Source organism: Plecotus auritus (assembly GCF_963455305.1).
Source record: "Plecotus auritus genome assembly, chromosome: 10".
Taxonomy (NCBI): domain Eukaryota; kingdom Metazoa; phylum Chordata; class Mammalia; order Chiroptera; family Vespertilionidae; genus Plecotus; species Plecotus auritus.
Window position 1 is genome coordinate 10,984,499 of NC_137785.1, and position 16,409 is coordinate 11,000,907.

Below are 16,409 nucleotides of genomic sequence, written 5' to 3' on the forward strand. Positions count from 1 at the left end.
AACTTGGGTTTCTGGTTTTATGTTTCCTGGAAAGGGCCTTTGTAACTCCAGTTTGCATTTGGTCTTTCTTTCTCTAGGCTCAGGGAGAGAGAAGAACTCCAGTTATGAACCCTCTCCCAAGAAAGTGAAATGGTCCAGCTGTAGCATGTCTTCGTCATCCTTCTTGTCAGACCGCGACTATTCTGGGTCTGATGATACCTTGAAGTCCAAAGGTAAGAATTAGGGTCAATCTGGCCTGACTCTAGAATATGGTTTAAAGGCGGGTCATCTGACAGTGTTTGGGTGCTCAGGCGTCACTCACACCTGCCTGGATTCTTATCCCAGCCTCCAGGTTCCCCCTCCAATCCCATCTCTACACAGCCGGAGTTGACCCCCTCCCTCCCTGCTCACAGTCACCTTCTGTTCCCATTGCCCCACAGTCTCATCTCTTCAACCTGGCATCTGAGCCTCTGTGTGGCCTGGTTCCCGTCTTAGCTCTCACCACAACCCCTGTGCACAGAAAATGTACTTTCTGGAGGTACTTTTAGGGGCCCTCAGCCTCTGGTCTTCGCCTGTCTATTCCCTCAGCAGGGCACTCTCCCCTCCCTGCTCTGCTGGCACGCTGCCACTTTTCCAACACGCGGTCAGATCTCTAGAAAGCCTTTTCTGAGCTCCACAGCCTGGGTCAAGGCCATCTCCTCTCCCTCAGAGCCTCTCTCTGTGCTCTTCGTCTGTGCACCCACAGTACCAGTGCCAGTGCCAGTCATTGGAGCACAAGTGCCCTCCAGGCTCTCATGGCAGCCAGCGAGTACAGGAGGCTTGCAGACCACGAGCCGGTCTCCTCCCTCCCAGGCCCTGAGATCTGAAGTCGCAGCCCTCGGTGTCTCCTCTTTGTCCCTTGTTACCCTATAGGCCCCACTACCTCTGGCCATTCTGTGCCTTGGGTAGATGGGAGGCGGGAGGAATGGGGATGTTCATATTTTTTCCTGTGTCCATGTCCAGTTGATATCTTTTCCTCCTCACCACGCCACCCCATTCTCTTGCCAGTCTGGCAGCCGGTCAAGGGCATGGCCACAGCCTAACAAATTTCTTTGTACTTAGCACAAGGCCAAGTCCTGTCCCGGATTTTTTGGTTGAATGTCTAGAACAGGGGTCCTCAAACTTTTTAAACAGGGGGCCAGTTCACTGTCCCTCAGACAGTTGGAGGGCCGGACTATAGTTTAAAAAAAAATTATGAACAAATTCCTATGCGCACTGCGCGCCCGGGATGAATCGGCTGCTAAGCAGGACAGGCAGCGGCACCCAGCGGGCCAGATAAATGTCCTCGGCGGGCCGCATGTGGCCCGCGGGCCGTAGTTTGAGGACGCCTGGTCTAGAATGTCTTTCTTCCCCTGGCAAGTTCTATTCATTCAACAGGACCGAACTCCAATGTCCCCTCCTCCTGGAAGCCTTCCCTGACTTCTCCAGGCATAGTCAGACTCCTTTTCATATCTCTCTGTACTGCCTGGCCTGACGGCTGTGTCCAGGTTAGACTCCCCCACCTAAGTAGGGGCTCTGGTGGGAGGGGCCCAGGTCTGACTCATGTCTGGGTCCCCAGCTTTGTCACAAAGACCTGACCCTCGAGAGGTTTCAGGAACCATTTTGTTGTTGTTTTTCATTGAACTAATGAGTAAATGAACAGAACTATGAGTATTGTCTCATTATTCATTCCACTTTTCTCCCCCGGATGCCCCTTTTCCTTTATTCTGGCCATCCTGCTGTAGGGGTCTGGAGCAGCCCTCTAACCCCCAAAAGCAGCCCTCAGGTGAAGAAGAAAAGCCCTCAGACACGGAAGCGGAACCGTGTGACCATCTCCCTTGAGGCGTTGCCCACGGGGACAGTGGTGATGGACAAGAATGGACGACACTGGAAGCTGGGATCCCTGCAGACCAGGGACGACCAGGGCATTCTCTATGAAGGTACACCCTGTTTACAAGTGGGCAGGTGCTGGGCTGGGCCAGCCATCTTGGAACCCGGGCAAAGGGCGGGGGAACCCCTTTCTGAGAATGAAAATGGAAGCCATCTCCCAGCTGCTCACCTGCCTCTAGTCTAGGCAAACTTCTCTTGGACTTGGGACCACAAACTACCCACTCAGAGGGGCCACGCTGGTGGAGTAAATGAGTGCAGGAGGCTGGGAATAAGGCAGTTGGGAGTGGTAGCGACTGGCCAGCTGGAGACCGGAGTTCTTCGGCTCCACCTGCTGTAGTCATGTGGGAATGCAGGCCCAGTGTGACAGTGATAAGGACGATGATTAATCTCTACCCTGCAGAGATATAATGTCCCCCCAGCCCCACCCATATTTGGTTTGAAGGTTAAGACGGATGATGCCACACTCCAAGCAGGTATGAAAGGTTTATTGCTTGCATGGTTGTCTAGGAGGAGCAGGTCTGAAATGTCCTGAGATCGCAAGGGAAGCCACATGGCCTGGGTTTTTATTGTGGTTAAGTGGTGGAGCTGAGGTAAAGGTTCCCACACAGGGGTCATGGCCTCCCATGATTTTACTCTCCCACCAGCACCAAAGGAGGGAGCCTCGGCTTTCTTATCAGCTCGTGCAGGTGCTGGGCGGGAGGGGAAGAGGCAGGGCCGGACTTAAAAGCTGTAGTTAAACATCAAAAAATGGACACCTTGGCCCTAGCCAGTTTGGCTCAGTGGATAGAGCATCGGCCTGTGGACTGAAGGGTCCTGGGTTTGATTGCGGTCAAGGGCGCATGCCTGGGTTGCAGGCTCGGTCCCCAGTAGGGGGCGTGCAGGAGGCAGCCAATCAATGGTTCTCTCTCATCACTGATGTTTCTGTCTCTCTCACACTGTCCTTTCCTCTCCAAAATCAATAAAAATTTATGTATAAAAAATAATGGACACCTTGTAACAACAAAGAAAATAACTGCTAGAGGTATTAGTAATTATCACCCTAACATTTACTGAATACTTACTCAAAGCCAGACCCTGTGCTTAGCACTTTATGCAGTTCTGGGGTGGGAGATTATGCAATCTTTTAGTTGAGATAAAATTCATATAACATAAAATTCACCATTTGAAAGTCTACAATTCAGTGGGTTTTAGTATAATTACAATGTTATGCACCATCACCACTATCTAATTCCTGAACATTTCCATCACCCCAAAAGGAAGCCCCATATCTTTTATTTTTTAATATATTTTTATTAATTTCAGAGAGGAAGGGAGAGGGAGAGAGAGATAGAAACATCATTGATCAGCTGCTTCCTGCACGCCCCCTACTGGGGATCGAGTCTGCAACCCGGGCATGTGCCCTGACTGGGAATCGAACCTGGGACCCTTCAGTCTGCAGGCCAACGCTCTATCCACTGAGCCAAACCAATCAGGGCAGCCCCATACCTTGTAGCAGTCGCTCTTATCGCCCCCTTTCCATCCCAGGGACCCACTAATCTATACTTATCTCTGGATTTGCCAATTCTTGACATGCCAGACAAATGGAGTGATACGCTATGTAGCCTTTTGTGTCTGGCTTCTTTCCCTTAGCATGATGTTTTCATGGTCCATCATGTTGTAGCATGGGCCAGTGCTTCATTCCACTTTATGGCTGAGTAGTATTGCAGGGTGTGTGTATTATCACATTCGGTTCATCCATTTATCAGTGGGCGGACATTTGGGTTGTTTCCACTTCTGGCTGTAGTGTCAACATTTGTGTACAAGTTTGTACGCTAACAAGTTTGCTTTATATAGTTGACCCTTGGGATCCGCAGGTTGCTTCCCGGATCCCCTGTGGATACCAAAGTCAGAGGATGCTCAAGTTCCTTATATAAAACTAAAGGCCCGGTGCACGAAATTTGTGCACTGGGTGGGAGGGGGTCCCTCAGCCCAGCCTGCACCCTCTCCAATCTGGGACCCCTTGGGGGATGTCCGACTGCCGGTTTAGGCCCGATTCCTGTGGGATCGGGCCTAAACCGGCAGTCGGACATCCCTCTCACAATCTGGGACTGCTGACTTCCAACTGCTCACCTACCTGTCTGCTTGATCACCCCCTAACCACTCCCCTGCCAGCCTGATCAATGCCTAACTGCTCCCCTGCTGGCCTGATCGCCCACAACTACCCTCTCCTGTCTGCCATCTTGTGCAGCCATCTTTGACCACATGGGGGTGGCCATCTTGTGCGAGGGCATGAGGGTCAATTTGCATATTACCTCTTTATTATATAGGAGGATAGCGTAGTATTCACATGTAACCTATGCACATCCTCCCATAATCATCTCTAAATTACTTCTAGTGCCTAGTACAGTGTAAATGCTGTGTAAATTTATACTGCATTGTTTAGGGAATAATGACAAGGAAAAAACATCTGTACATGCTCAGTACAGACACAACCATCCTCCGCCTAACTACATAATACACTCAGCAATAATATAACTTCCCCCCCATCCCACCCCCCGCAAGCATTTTCAGTCAGCAGTTGGTTCAGTCCACAGATGCAGAACCCGCCAATACAGAGGGCCAAATGTACTTCTTAACTCACCTGATTCTTACAACAGTCCTAGGACATCAGCACTATCCTTATCCCCATTCTATAGATGAGGAAAATGAATCCCAGAGATGTGAATAATTAGCCAGAGTCTGGCTCCAGAAATCTTACAACCAGGATGATGAAGGAAGGGTGGGAATGAAGGAAGAAAAAGAGGGAGGACGCAGAGAGCCTGCTGGGACAGCCAGCGCTGGCTCAGTTCACGGGCTGTAGGATGAGCTAGATCCAGGCCGGGGCAGCTCTGCTACTTACTAACTGTGGCCCTCATGCCTGTTACATTTTTTTTTTTTAATATATTTTATTGATTTTTTACAGAGAGGAAGGGAGAGGGATAGAGAGTTAGAAACATCGATGAGAGAGAAACATCGATCAGCTGCCTCCTGCACACCCCCTACTGGGGATGTGCCCGCAACCAAGGTACATGCCCTTGACCGGAATCGAACCTGGGACCCTTCAGTCCGCAGGCCGACGCTCTATCCACTGAGCCAAACCAGTCAGGGCCATGCCTGTTACATTTTAAAAGCCACACATTGAGTGCTCCCGGCGTGCCCGGTGAGGTGCCGGGCTCGGGCTGAGTGGGTTCATTGAGTAGCACATGTGAGAGACGAAGCCAGCTATGACCTGCGCCCAGCCGGTACTGTTATTTCTGCTGGGCCCTCTGAATCCTTGCATCCCTCTCAGGGGTCGGCTTCCTATTTTACGGACGTGGCAAGGAAGGCCCAGAGAGGTTTAGCACCTCGGACAGTCACACAGAGTTGAGCTTGAACCCAGGCTGGCCTGGCACGAAGCCTCCCTGTGGCTTGGCCTTGCTAAGGTTTAACTTTCTCATCTCATCTGTCAGGTGGCGCCAACAACAGAAGCAACAGTAATAATATATTAGTAGACCTGCTTCCCTAGGGCTGTCCTGAGTGTTAAAGGAAAGGGTGTGTGTAAAGCACACACTTAGCATAGGACTGGAGACATTGCAGGGTTTATAATGATGCAGAATGGGACAGCATGCAAGGTGTTTGCGAGGAAGTGCCCAGGGATCAGTACCCGGGGAGGGGAGAGGAAGGAGGGGGTTGTTGCAGAGGCCTCGGTGCAGCCTGAGCTGGCCCCTGGGGGCTCTGGGGCAGAGGTGGTCCTTCATCAGGTCCCATGTCAGGCCAGCAGGGCTGGGCCTTTAGATCCCCTTGACCAGCCTATGGGCCACCCTGGATCTGCAGCTGAGGGATCCCTGAGGGGCTGAAGGCTGCCTGTGATGAGTGGGGTGGGGCTGGGCTAAGGCAACAAGTCCTTCCTGGAGGGAGAGCTGCCTCCATCACATGGCACTTACCCATATATGTAGACAAATGCAGAGGGTTTGTCAGGGTCCCCATGACCACCCCAGGTTCCGTGATGCACTAGGAGGACCACAGGCCTCTCACGCCGTGATCCATCACAGGGAGAGGACGCAGCCGTCGGCAAAGGGAGGCCAACCAGCATGGCTACCAGAGCCCTCTCCCCATGGAGTCACACAGATGCCCACTGAGGCGTGACAGCACGTGTGGCATGGTGTTGACCAGGGACACTCGTTAGAGACTCTGCACCAGGGTTTATATTGGGGCTGGTCGTGTAGGCCCCCCTCTGCCGGAACACACCACCATTCCAGACACTCGGCAGGAAAGCAGGTGTTCAGCACAAGTTTGTGCACAGGGAGCCCGCGGTTTGCCGCTCTGTTGACTAATGAGTTTGCCGACCACTGTCATATACTACCCTTTACCTCTTTGCACACAACATGCCACAATTGCCTAATCCTCACAGCTTCCAACTACACGGTAACATTTAGTCTAGTCCAGTGGTCGGCAAACTCATTAGTCAACAGAGCGGCAAACCGCGGCTCATGAGCCACATGTGACTCGCGAGCCGCGGTTTGCCGACCACTGGGTTAGAGAATGCCGGGCCCTCCCGAAATCCAGCGAAGGTCGCCTTGGAGCAGGCTTTTCCAAGGAGAGCAGTCTCAGATCTGCTGTGTTCATAACCTTTTCGTAGCTGGATATTCACAGAGAGAGAAAGAGCCAGAGAAAAGGAAGCTGTCTGAAAACACGGAGGAGCAGGTCTTGGAAACCAAGAACGCACTGGGCTCTGTGAGAACCAGGGAACCAACACTGCTGCTCGTTACTGGGAAGTTTGAGGACCCTGTCGCTCACTTTCCCTGTAGATCAAGCATGTCAGACGCGCAGCGGGCGTGCTGCATGCAGGCGGCGAGTTTGACATGCTTGCTGTAGATCATAACCTCGCCCATTTTGTCCGTCCACAGCTGAGCTTGTCTCCGCCTACGAGTCAAGTGCCCAGAAACAAAGATTCTCGCTGAAACTAGTAAGTGGGCCTGGGGGGTGCCTGGGCCGGGGAGGGAAGCGCTGAGAGAGGATCTGGGGCTTTGGCAAGGGCACCCTGGATCTCCAGGCCTCTCTGTGGGCTGGGGCAGGCAGGAGAGCCGGGGCAGTGGGACCTGGGCCAGGCCTCAGGTTCTTCATCTCCCAGGGCCCTCAGAGGCCCTGCCTCTCACACTTCCCAGCTCTGCGATCTGAGCATGCGCCTCCCTCTCTGAGATGACTCTTCTCACCTGTAAGGTGGAGCCAGTAATAGCCAGCGGCATCTGCCCACCACTGCCTGCCTCACAGCTGTATTTATTGAGCAACAACTATAATATAAAACGGTGCTGGATGTTGGGGCTCAACAGAGAACCAATCCGATGGGGTCCCTGTGCTGAGAAGTCAGTGAAGTCATGCCTGACCTTTTAGAATACAGGAAACATGCACTCGAGGGGGCCAGGAAGAAAAAAACAAACGGAGAAAGTGAGAGCAGCCAGGCAAGTCACGTCACTCAGCGCAGAGGAGGTGCCTAATAGAGGGCATGGGCGTGGTCAGGAGCCCCAGCACCATCCCTAAGTGCTGGGCTGGCTTATTTGTTAAACCTCACCGGAGGGTATTTTTTCTATTGATTTTTAGAGAGAGTGGGAGGGAAGTGGGGGGAGAGAAACATTGATGTGAGAAGGACACATCGATTGGTTGCCTCTCGCACATACCCAACCAGGGCTAGGGAACAAACCTGTAACCCAGGTACATGCCCTTGACCAGGAATCAAACCCCAGACCCCGTGGTGCTCGGTGTTTATGAGGAAGTGCCCAGGGATCAGTACCTGGGGAGGGGAGCGGTACCCCCAAGTCTCCCCTGAGCCATACCGGCCAGGGCATGAGTGCTGGAATCGTGGGTGACTTATTTCTTCAGATTTCCTCACCCACTCTCACCCTCCTGGAAAACTGGGACAGCTGGATTGGGTCCCTCTCCTGGCCCTAGATGGATGGAGGCCATGTGAGTGGTTTAGAGCGAGCGTTCCGGAGCCAGGCTCACAGATTAAGTAACAGCACCTGCTTGTTGAGAGCCTGTTCTGCGCCCGACTCTAGGCTGAGCGTTTCCAAGCAAGCCTGTGGGGTAGTTACCTTGTTCCCCATGGAGTCCAGCATTCAAGTTTCTTTGTTCACAGCTGTACCTCCAGTGCCCAGAACAATACTCAGCACATAGTAGGTACTTTGTAGAAAGAGTGAATGAATGACAGCTGGGATCTGAAACGACTTCTCTTTGACCCTCTGCTCTTATGAAACCAGCTGTACTCGTTGTATTTATTTATTTATTTTTTAAAATATATTTTATTGATATTTTACAGAGAGGAAGGAAGAGGGATAGAGAGCTAGAAACATCGATGAGAGAGAAACATCGATCAGCTGCCTCCTGCACATCTCCCGCTGGGGATGTGCCTGCAACCAATGTACATGCCCCTGACCGGAATCGAACCCGGGACCCTTCAGTCCGCAGGCCGACGCTCTATCCACTGAGCCAAACCGGTTTCGGCTGTATTCGTTGTATTTAATTCATTTATTTGGTTTTACTGCTGGGGGAAATGACCCAATATTAACAATGGCCTTAGCAAAAATACTATTTTATTTCTCTTTCACTCAGAAGTCTGGGACAGTGGTCCAGGGCTGATATGGTGGTTCTGTAACCAAGGGGTCCAATTTCCTTCTCTCTCGTTGCTCCAACATCCTCAGCCCATAACCTTCATCTGGGGGCTGAAATGGCTGCTCCTGCTCCCACGGTCGCCTGTGCATTCCAGCCAACAGGGACAGAGGAGGCAGGGGGAGCCTGCCCAGCCCGTTGAGGGCCTAACCTGGGAGTTGCCCACATCTCCTTTGCTCGCATTCCCGTTGGCCAGAACTTGTCATGTGGTCATCCCTCACTTCAAGGAAGGCTTGGGAATCTAGTTTCTAGCTGAAGGCCACGTGTTTAGGGAACACTTCTAGGTCCTATCTTAAAAGAAAGGAGAGGAGCCTGGGCAGGGGGAGATAACTTGAAGTCGCTGATACAGGTTCTCGTGTAGCCCCCTGGGTAATATGGTTCCGATCTTCGGGACTTGATGGGGAACCTGAGTTGTTGCTGGCATTACCCTGGGGCAGTGGTCAGCAAACTGTGGCTCACGAGCCGCGGTTTGCCGCTCTGTTGACTAATGAGTTTGCCGACCACTGGACTAGACTAAATGTTACCATGTAGTTGGAAGCTGTGAGGATTAGGCAATTGTGGCATATTGTGTGCAAAGAGGTAAAGGGCCTGGGGTATTACTTGGCCAGCAGTGATCTGGGATCCCTGCGATTCCAGTGTGACAGCCTCCTCCCCCTCCACCCCACACTAGGATGCCAAGGATGGGCGCTTGTTCAATGAGCAGAACTTCTTCCAGCGGGCCGCCAAGCTTTCACAAGGTACTCTGCAGGGAGTGGTGGGCAAGGGGGCAGACTTAGAGGTACCAGCTTGGTCAGAACACCTGGATTCTCCCTGAAGGTGTGGGGAGGCCCTGTCACCCCTCAGTCTTCAGGCCTCATAGGGCAGACAACATGGGCGGAGGCCAGCTCATATCAGCTCTTGAGAGCCAAGTGTTAAAATTTCAAAATTAGCTCAAGCCAGTTGTTAAACATAGCCATTATTTAAATTAATCACATCAACTAACAATACGATAAATTAGATTAAGAAGAAGGGTAATAAATACTCAGACGCATCACTTCATAATTATTTGTCTACATTTCTGTAATCTACACCCTTGAGATTGTTTATGTCCTTGTACTTGGATGGTGAGAACAATACATAACTGTGTGCTGCTACGAATCCCTTCCCATCTCCACATTCTGTGATGTCATGTTGGTAGCTTGAAATTGACCATGGTGGGACTATTTACACCATAGAAATTGGCAAACACTACAAACCAGGGCTCTTTTCCCCTGGACAGCCGGCTGTTAAACTGTTATCAGCACTCCGCTGCCTCTGTACCATCCCATGGAGATCCTGGAAGATGGGCTAACATCTAGTGGCACCATGACCAGTTTAGACATTTCCTGATCTTATTAGCTATACGTGCGAATTCAGAAGTTCTCCCGTTCTTATCCCTCCCACTCACTCCAGATTTGTATATTCTTTCTCCCATGTTTACCCCTGGTCACCTGCAGACATAGATGACATTCAGGGCTCACCAGGCCCACCCTGTCAGCACCCCCATTGTCACCCACCCATAGACGTGGCGTCTCCGACCAGGACACTCGGGTTATGGCCTGGGCACAGGCACACTCTGCTTCTGGTCTGAGAATGGACTGTTGTCCCCAAGGGCCTGGGACCAGGTGGGCTCTAACCTCTCAGGTCCCTGCCTCCCATAGTGAACAAGTGGAAGAAGCTGTCCTCAACCCCCTTACTGGCCATCCCCACCTGTGTTGGTTTTGGCATTCACCAGGACAGGTACAGGTGAGTCACCTAACTTGCCACCCACCCACCGGCCCCTTCCCTCTCTCCCTGTCATGCGCTGGGACGAGGCTGGGGCTAGTTGCTTCCTTCCTTTCTCCTGCTTTGAGCCAGGCAATCCCCCTCCCATCAGAACCCTTAATCTTGCCTGGGACCAGGACCTGGTGGCCACCCAGCACAGTCCTCCCTCGGTGTCCTCTGTTCTGCTCGCTCCCTGGTCATCTCTCCACCTGGGATGCTTGTGTCTTCCAGGTTCTTGGTGCTCCCCATGCTGGGGAGGAGCCTTCAGCGGGCCCTGGATGACAACCCGAAGCACGTAATGTCCATGCAGTCCATGTTCCAGATGGCCTGCCGGCTGGTATGTATCCAGGGGTGGCCCCCCGGTGCTGGTTGATCAGGCTGTTCATTGGCACGTTCAGCCCGGCCGCCCTCTGCTGGACACTGAGGATGAGCACACTGACAGACAGGTGACCCCCAGGCCGTTAGCACCAGCGGGATAAGCATCACCCCAGGGGCGTTCAGGGGGCTGTGGCCGTTGAGGAAGGGCCCTAGCCTCAAGGTGAGGGGTTCGTTGGGCTTCCGGATGGAGGTCCTTTCTAAGCCAAGAGCGGGAAATAGCAAGGGGCTGCGTAGAGTGGGAGTGGAGATGCGTGAGGCTATTCCAGCCAAGGGTACAGCTTGGGCAAAGGCTTGTGTGGGCGAGAGAGCATACAGCATTGGTTCATTCATTCCTTCCTTCATCCGTCCTTTCCTTGAATATTTATGAGGTCCCTGCCGGGTATGAGACACTGTCCCAGGGGCTGGGAGTACAGCAGGGTGTAGCACAGACATGGTTTTTAGGTCTAGTCGGAGAGGATTGTATTAAACGATTGCACAAATTGTAAAAAGTTCTCTGGATAGAAATGTCTCCCTGCTATGATGTTGAATAAGAGGACTTAATTTAACTTGGGGGAGGGACGAAAGTGGCAAGGGAGGAACATACTAGGTGAGTCCCAGAGGTCTTTACACTCAGTCTGCCGTGTGACATGTGGAGGGGGAGGGGAAGGGATTGGTGTGGAGTGGTCAGCAGTGACTGGATCACGCGGGGCTTCGCATTACCAAGCTGAGGAGCCGGGACTCCGTCCTGAGGGCACTGGGGAGCCATGGGGGGAGTGGGAGCAAGGGAGGGGCAGGGTCAGCTCTAGAGGCAGAAGGACCCTATGGGCCTTGTGGGGAGGGACTGGAGGGGGGCTGGAGGCCAAGTGAGACAGGACGAGGCCTGAGAAGAGGGGCCAGGCCATGGGGATAGAGAGTTTGTAGGACAAACAGAACTTGGTGGACAGTTAAGCCTTGGAGTGAAGGAGGGATTGGGATGTCATTGTGATGGAACTAACACCGAGGCAGTTCACTGTGAGCCTGGAGCTCAGTGGAGACGTTGGAGTGAGAGATAAAAATATAAATTGCTTAACTAAACGTATTTCTGCTCTCTAGGAGAAATGAGAACTCTTTGATATACATGGGCATTGGGTGTGTGTGTGTGTGTGTGTGTGTGTGTTTGCAGGAAACAAAAAGTAACCAACTTCTCTCTCTCCTGAGTTTGCAATCAACTAAGAAACAGATACAAGAGATACATAGGAAACCAAATGTTAGCTTTAATGCTGAAATTTTTGAAGCCTAATTAGAAGACCTGCTTAGGTGTGCTGTCAGAGCAGACTTCCTAAGGCTTCCCCAGAATCAGTCAGCTTCAACCTGCCCACAGCCCCAGGCACAAGCAGGCCATACGGCGGCAGGTCTCATGGAGGGGATTCATGCACCGGGCTTTGCATCAGAGCCTCTTTGTTTTAGTCTCACGGAGATCACTTTGTTCTTCTTCCCCCAGCTGGATGCCCTGGAGTTCCTCCATGAGAATGAGTATGTTCATGGAAATGTGACAGCTAAGAATATCTTTGTGAATCCCCAGGACCGGAGCCAGGTAATAGCCAGGTCCTCCCCACTGGACTCCTCCCTCCTCTGGACTCAGGATCTCATCTGTCTCAAAACTTCCATTTATTTTACAATGCTTATGGCAGACGAAGAATTGCTATCCATCATATATAAAGAGCTTACCTGAATAAATAAGAAGAGATGAGCATCTTAGTAGAAAAGTGAATAATGGATAAAAAGCAGTTCATAGAAAAAGAAATCCACAATTTAGTTAAATGTATTTTTAAAATGTTCAACCTCCCTAAAAATCCTAGAAATGGAAATTAGAACATACTACTTTTTACCCTAGGGTAGACAAAATTTTAAAAAATTATAGTATCTATGGTGATAAAAGGATAAAAAGAAATAATTCTTTATATTTTGTTGGAAGAATGAATTGGGCAACCTCTTTGGAAGGTAATTTGGATACAGTAGTCAACATTTTAAATGCATGTGTTTTTCTCTGCCGATTCCCCCACTCAGAGGCACCCAGCTGAGCCAGCCTCGAGCTGCCTCACCTGGGAAAAGCACAGCAGGGATGAGCGGAAAGAATGTACCTATAGATATGTACATACCACAGAGCTTTGCTTTTGTATGTCACCATCATATAAATACATGTATGGATTTTATAATACACATATTACATATAAATCCATAAAGGCATATTTTTTAGAAAAACAGCACACCACTGCTTCTTTTGAAAATAGTCTAAGAATAAATTGAATTTCTACAGAGAAAAAAAAAAAGCATATTTTTTTTTGCCCCATCAGTTCCTCTTTTAGGAATATATCCTATCCATATATTCATAGGACTGTTCAAAGATATGTGTACAGATATGCAGTGTTCCTGACAATACTGATTATAATAGAAAAATATATACTCCCAGTTGGATACTGGTCAAATAGTGTTTTAAAGTAAATTCTAATTATTTTTTTAAATGACAGAAACGTAATTTAACATAGCTTAAGAGGAAAAAAAAAAAAGTTTAAGAAAGGGAGAGGTGCACCCTAGCTGGTTTGGCTCAGTGGATAGAGCGTCGGCCTGTGGACTAAAGGGTCCCATTTCGGTTCTGGGCAAGGGCACATGCCCGGGTTGCAGGCTCGATCCCTGGTTGGGGGCATGCAGGAGGCAGCCATTCAGTGATTCTCTCTCATCACTGATGTTTCTATCTCTCCCTCTCTCTTCCTCTCTGAAATCACTAAAAATAAATATTTTTTAAAAAGGGAGAGGTGCAATATATTGGTCCAGGGAGTGGAAACATTGAGGACTTCGCTGGTTTCAGGCATGGCTGAACCTAGGCACGCAAGCCCTGTCCTTGGGAAACTGGCTTTTGCATCTCTGGGTTCTTCTTGTTTGTGCACTGGTCATTGTCGGGCAGATTCTTCCCCCCTGGTGGCAAAATCACCACCAGCAGATCAGGCTCAAATCCCCTCAGCTTGGCAACCCAGTGGAAATAGATGCCGTGGGCCCCACTTCAGTTACTAAGAGTGGGAGAGAGAGGGTCCCAGAGAAAAACCCTAGAACTGTATTAGAGCTCTCCAGAGAAACAGAACCAACAGAATGTACAGCAGGAGACTTACTGTAAGGAGTTGGCTCACGCAGTCATGGAGACTGAGAATCTCAAGATGTGCAGTTGGCAAGCTGAAGCCCAGGAAGTGCTGATGGTATAGCTCTAGTCACAGTCCAAAGGCCTGGAAGCCAGGAGGGCTGACTGTGTGAGTTCCTGTCGGAAGAGCTGGCAGGCTTAATCCCAAGAAGAGCCCATGTTTCACTCAAGTCCAAGGCCGGAGAAGACCAGTGTCCCAGCTCTCGCAGTTAGGCAGGGAGACTTCCCTCTCACTCAGCCTTTTTGTTCTATTCAGGCCTTCAACTGATTGGGTGAGGCCCACCCACGTTAGGTAGAGCAATCTGCTTTACCTAGACTATGATTTAAATGGTAGTCTTATCCAGACACACCCACTATAACGTTGGGCAAATGTCTGAGCAGCCTGTGGCCCAGGGAGGTTGACACTTAAAATTAAATATCACTGCCCTGACTGGTTTGGCTCAGTGGATGAAGCATCGGCCTGCAGACTCAAGGGTCCAGGGTTCGATTCCAGTCGGGGGCATGTGCCTTGATTGTGGGTGCATGCCCAGTGGGGAGTGTGCAGGAAGCGGCTGATCGATGTTTCTCTCTCATCGATGTTTCTAGCTCTCTGTCCCTCTCCCTTCTTCCTCTCTGTAAAAAAAAATCAATAAAATATATTTTTTTTACAAATTAAATACCACCACTGTGACCAGAAGAAAAGGATGTAGATCTCTCGTGGGCAAACCAGCAGTTGTCCCCTGTCCAAATGGCAGAATACAGTGAGCCGTTAAACGCAGATGGGCTGGCTGTGTGCTGGCTGATAAGCACTTTACTTTTTGTTTTCAACTCAGTTAAGCCTGGTAACAACCCTGCAAGGTAGAGACTGTCATTGTCTTCATTTTACAAATGGAGAGATCAAAGCACAGGAAAGGTACATAGGTACATAACTTGCCCAAGGTTGTACAGCCACTAAAGGCCAAGCTGGCATCTGAATCGCATCAGTCTGGCTCCAGGGTTCATGCCCTGAACCACCATGAAAGTGCAAAACGTTGGATATCCAACAAGAGGTATAGTGTGATCCCTCTGTAGAAAGCTAGAGACCCTGCCCCGTCCGCACGTGTTTACCAGTTATTTGAAGAAAACTATCTGAGCCTTGGTAGGTGGTGCTCAGTGGTTGGAGCATTGGCCCACACACCAAAGGTTCACAGGTTTCATTCTCGGCCAAGGGCACATACCTGGCTTGCAGGTTCAATGCCCAGCCCCAGTCAGGGCACTTGTAGGAGGCAACCGATCAATATGTTTCTCTCACATCAATGTTTCTCTCTCTCTCTCCTTCTCCCTCTCTCCCTCTCCCTAATTCTCTGTCTCTTTCTCCCCCCTTCCCTTCCATTCTCTCTCTAAAAATCAATGGAAAAAAATATCCTCAGGTGAGGATTAACAGAAAGCAAACAAAACAAAACAATGATTTGAAACAATAAAAAACTGTTATTGGTGGTTACTTCTGGGCAGTAGGGAGTGTTGGTTTGGGTTCTTTTCACTTCACACTCTTGTCGGGCATGTGGCTGTTTCAGATTACACCCATAATTGAAATGTCTAATTGCAGAGTTCAGCCTCCAAACTGTATGGCTTCTCCCCACGCCCACACAGGTGACCCTGGCAGGCTACGGCTTCGCCTTCCGCTATTCGCCAGGCGGCAAACACGTGGCCTACAAGGAGGGCAGCAGGAGCCCACATGAGGGGGACCTGGAGTTCATTAGCATGGACCTGCACAAGGGATGTGGTAAGAGGCCAGAGAAAGGATTTAGGACTGTGGAGACATGCTTTTCATACGAGAGCAGCTCTAGGTTGCCACAGCCACAGACAGCAGATGACCAGACACGGGGGTCACCTAAGGAAGCCATGACAGGGATTGAGAATTAAGAATGGGGGGCGGGGAACATCTGTAATACTTTTAACAATAAAGATTAAAAGAAGAAAAAGAATGGTGTCCCCAAGCATTAGGAAGTTGGGGGTAGTGGTTCAGCACCAAGGACAGAGGACTGCTGGGCACCAGGAAGCCTGGCAGGTCAGGTCCCAAGGTTCCGATTCAGGATCTGGTGTGGACTTGGAACACGAGAGTTGCCCCAGAGTCACCCAGGAGAGCTGTTGAGGAAGCAGTTGGCTATCTGTGTCTGAAACGCAGGACTGAACTCCGGACAGGGACTCAGATGTCGACAGGATCTCAGGAGTTGTTAGCCGAAGCCCTGGGAGAGGAATGAGATTATCCACGGAAAGTGTACAGAGTGAGCAGAGAGCCCAGGGCAGATTCCATGAGGAGGTCTCAGCCCCGCTTTCACAGATCCCGTGATACCATGGCCATCCGTGGGCCGGCCTGCGTCCTACCCCCAGACTGGGCTCTGAGCTCAGCCAGGGAAGGTCTGGCACAGTCAGCTCTGTGTTTGTTGAGTGCTTAGACGAATTGTCTAAATCATGACAGTTAGGTTGCGTAAGAAAAATAAAACTCAATGGTCTTTGCTCTCCTGCCGAGGCTGTATTCAGTGTCCTCCCTCCTGGGCTCCCTCATGCCCTGTTCTGTGTCCTCTGTAACTCAGGT

General features: G+C 50.6%; 1 protein-coding gene across 2 annotated transcripts in view; it reads left to right on the plus strand.

Annotated features, from left to right (window-relative positions):
- The window catches only part of VRK3 (VRK serine/threonine kinase 3), a 45,008-nt gene that overhangs the window by 13,606 nt on the left and 14,993 nt on the right, over positions 1-16,409 (plus strand). For both annotated transcript variants that reach the window (XM_080644774.1, XM_080644775.1), the window contains 8 exons: positions 78-212; positions 1,743-1,937; positions 6,792-6,850; positions 9,218-9,284; positions 10,227-10,311; positions 10,561-10,666; positions 12,167-12,259; positions 15,464-15,596. In XM_080644774.1, the coding sequence (XP_080500900.1) occupies positions 78-212; positions 1,743-1,937; positions 6,792-6,850; positions 9,218-9,284; positions 10,227-10,311; positions 10,561-10,666; positions 12,167-12,259; positions 15,464-15,596 (873 nt within the window). The remainder of the gene's footprint in view (positions 1-77; positions 213-1,742; positions 1,938-6,791; positions 6,851-9,217; positions 9,285-10,226; positions 10,312-10,560; positions 10,667-12,166; positions 12,260-15,463; positions 15,597-16,409) is intronic.